The sequence below is a fragment of the Fomitiporia mediterranea genome (assembly GCF_000271605.1).
Source record: "Fomitiporia mediterranea MF3/22 unplaced genomic scaffold FOMMEscaffold_16, whole genome shotgun sequence".
NCBI lineage: Eukaryota > Fungi > Basidiomycota > Agaricomycetes > Hymenochaetales > Hymenochaetaceae > Fomitiporia > Fomitiporia mediterranea.
The window spans coordinates 786,912-789,471 of NW_006760401.1; the positions used below are offsets into that span (position 1 = coordinate 786,912).

General features: G+C 35.5%; 2 protein-coding genes across 2 annotated transcripts; both read left to right on the plus strand.

Moving 5' to 3' along the window:
- Positions 1–988: 988 nt before the first annotated feature.
- Positions 989–1,177, plus strand: FOMMEDRAFT_96461 (uncharacterized protein; the record flags this gene model as incomplete). Its single annotated transcript, XM_007271199.1, has 1 exon — positions 989–1,177. A coding segment is annotated over one exon (189 nt), but the record flags the coding sequence as incomplete, so codon positions are not given.
- Positions 1,178–1,893: 716 nt separating this feature from the next.
- Positions 1,894–2,049, plus strand: FOMMEDRAFT_96897 (uncharacterized protein; the record flags this gene model as incomplete). Its single annotated transcript, XM_007271229.1, has 1 exon — positions 1,894–2,049. A coding segment is annotated over one exon (156 nt), but the record flags the coding sequence as incomplete, so codon positions are not given.
- Between the last annotated feature and the right edge of the window lie 511 nt (positions 2,050–2,560).

Sequence of the window (2,560 nt, forward strand, 5' to 3'; positions counted from 1 at the left end):
TAATAAATTGGTAGTAAGTAATACTCATCATAGTTTCAATGTGCCTGCATAGATTATGTTACTACTAAGCTAATGATCATAATCACTAAAATGACAATCATATAATGTCTAGGTTGTATGTAGTACAGTAGATTGTGTGTCTACAGCATATTGATTCACATTTGGGATACTCAGACAGGTGAGTCAAGTTCTGTATTATAGTATGTTACATATGTGTATGTGATACATAGAACTGTATAGAGTATAGATGTGGTAGAGTGTAGATAAAGTATAGACAGGGAGCACAAGGCTCATAACCTGTTAAGAAAGGGGAAAGAGGTTATGTAAGAGGCTTAGAGGGATCACACAAAGAGGGGGGATAGTGGACTCAGCTTACTCTCTTACAGCTTGCTTTATTGTCTGTTGATTAGTTAGTCTATATATACTATGTAGGTATGTCTCAGATATAGAATGTATGATGGAAGGTATTCCATCATTGTTTGTCATTGCTTGTAATGTAGTTTATATCATCTAAGACATACTCTTGTGTAGTCTTGTCTTAACACCAAATCTCCCAGAGAGCAGCACATTTAACACTACACTACTTTAACCTATGATTCAACAGATCATACAATCCAACTCGAAATTCTGAGCTCCTGACCAAACTGACCCTATGATTTGTGATACAAAGTAGTAGCTACTTTGTTTGTCCAAGAACAGGTGTCTTGACCTGTTCTTTCATACTTGTGTATCTGCTATGCTTGTATTCCTTAATCTATATACTAAATACAATGAAATTGGTTGGACTGAAGTATTAGTAATAGTATCAGTAATATTAGCAAATTGAGGGCCTCACCTAGTATGTATGCTTTGTAAATAGGTTAGAGAGCATCTTGAAGACTACTGAGTACTTCCTGTAAATCTTTATAGGACTTGGAAGAAGTCAATAATACAAGATGAAGACTTTACAAACACAATTCAACTACACCTTTCAAGTCTTAACAAGAAGTATATTAGCCTATCTGATGTTCTGGAGTTTCTTAACCAACCATCTGTTCTGAATCAACTAGGCAGGACTCAACCTATTTCTTTGAGAACTGCTCAGAATTGGTTGAATGTAATAGGGTTCCAGTATGGCAAAGCACCTAGTAGTATGTATGTTGATAGGTATGAGAGGGAGGATGTAGTAGAGTACTAGCAGAACAAATTTCTACCTCTATAGGCAGAACTTGAGAAGAGTATAGTGATAGATAGAAAGCAACAGTCTGAGTCTCAGTAACAGATTATATTGGTCACTCATGATGAATCAACTTTCTATACAAATAATTAATGGCAGACAATGTGGACTCATGAATCTGAAGCTCCCAAACCATGTTCTAAAGGTGAAGGGCTTTCAATCATAGTGTCAGACTTTTGTACACTAGAGAAGGGATGGTTACACACTACAAATAGGTACTATTTCTCTCTATTGTGTATCTTTTCTAAATCAAATCTAACTAACTTCATTCTAGCTCTTAGGAGGCACACATTTACTTTAAGGTAGGCAAGAACTGTAATAACTATTTCTAGCATGAAGACCTTATTAAACAAGTAGAAAAAGCTATTACAGTATTTGAAGACTGTTTCCCTGGATGTAAAGGTCTTTTTGCTTTTAATAATGTAACAATTCACTCAAAACAACACTCAAATGCACTTTCAGCACATTATATGCCTAAAAATCCCTGTTACTAGACTAGTAAAAAGGCTCCACCACCTCCAGGAATGAGACCTGGCTACTTTTATAATGGATCTCTACAGTCATTATACTTTCCAGATGGTTGATTTAAAGGTATAGTACAGATACTTTAAGAACAAGGGTACAATACATCTAGCTTACTAGTAGAGTGTAAGGGCTTCAAGTGTATTAGTACTACTCCTGGTTCTCAATACTGTTGTAGGAGGATTCTCTTCAATAAGCCTGATTTTCAAGTACAGAAGTTAGTATTAGAGGAGTTAATTAAGGCTCAGGGTCACTTGACTATTTTCTATCCTAAGTATTATTACAAGCTCAACTTTATTAAGCAATGTTAGGGAAAGGCCAAATACTACTATAGGATGATACTTAGACCACTCAATAAAGTAGAAATGAAGGGACACATAAAAACTAGTCTTACTTTAGTCACTTCAGAACAATTTTAACAGTAAGACTTTCTTATATTTGTTAGTAACAGTATAGAGAGGACCTGAAGGCTTAGTAAGGGGACCCAGGCTACAACTATCCTACACAACAGAAATACAGAATACAAGCACTAGAACATAGTCAGAACTTGCAGAACAGGTAGAGAGAGAGAGTAAGACAAGAGTAGAGTATATAGAGTAAGTCTAAGAGTACAGGACTACCTAGAGTAGACAAGATCAAGACTATAGGACTAGTCTGATCTTGTATGCCTATATATACTAAACTATACAAGAGTACTCAGGGAGTATGAGCTACTAAGAATGATAAGCTATGAAGAATGAAAGAAAGGAATGTCAAAGATAAAGGTACAAAGAATGAAGGGATAGACAAAGGGTAAGAGACTATAGAATGAACAGAGAATGA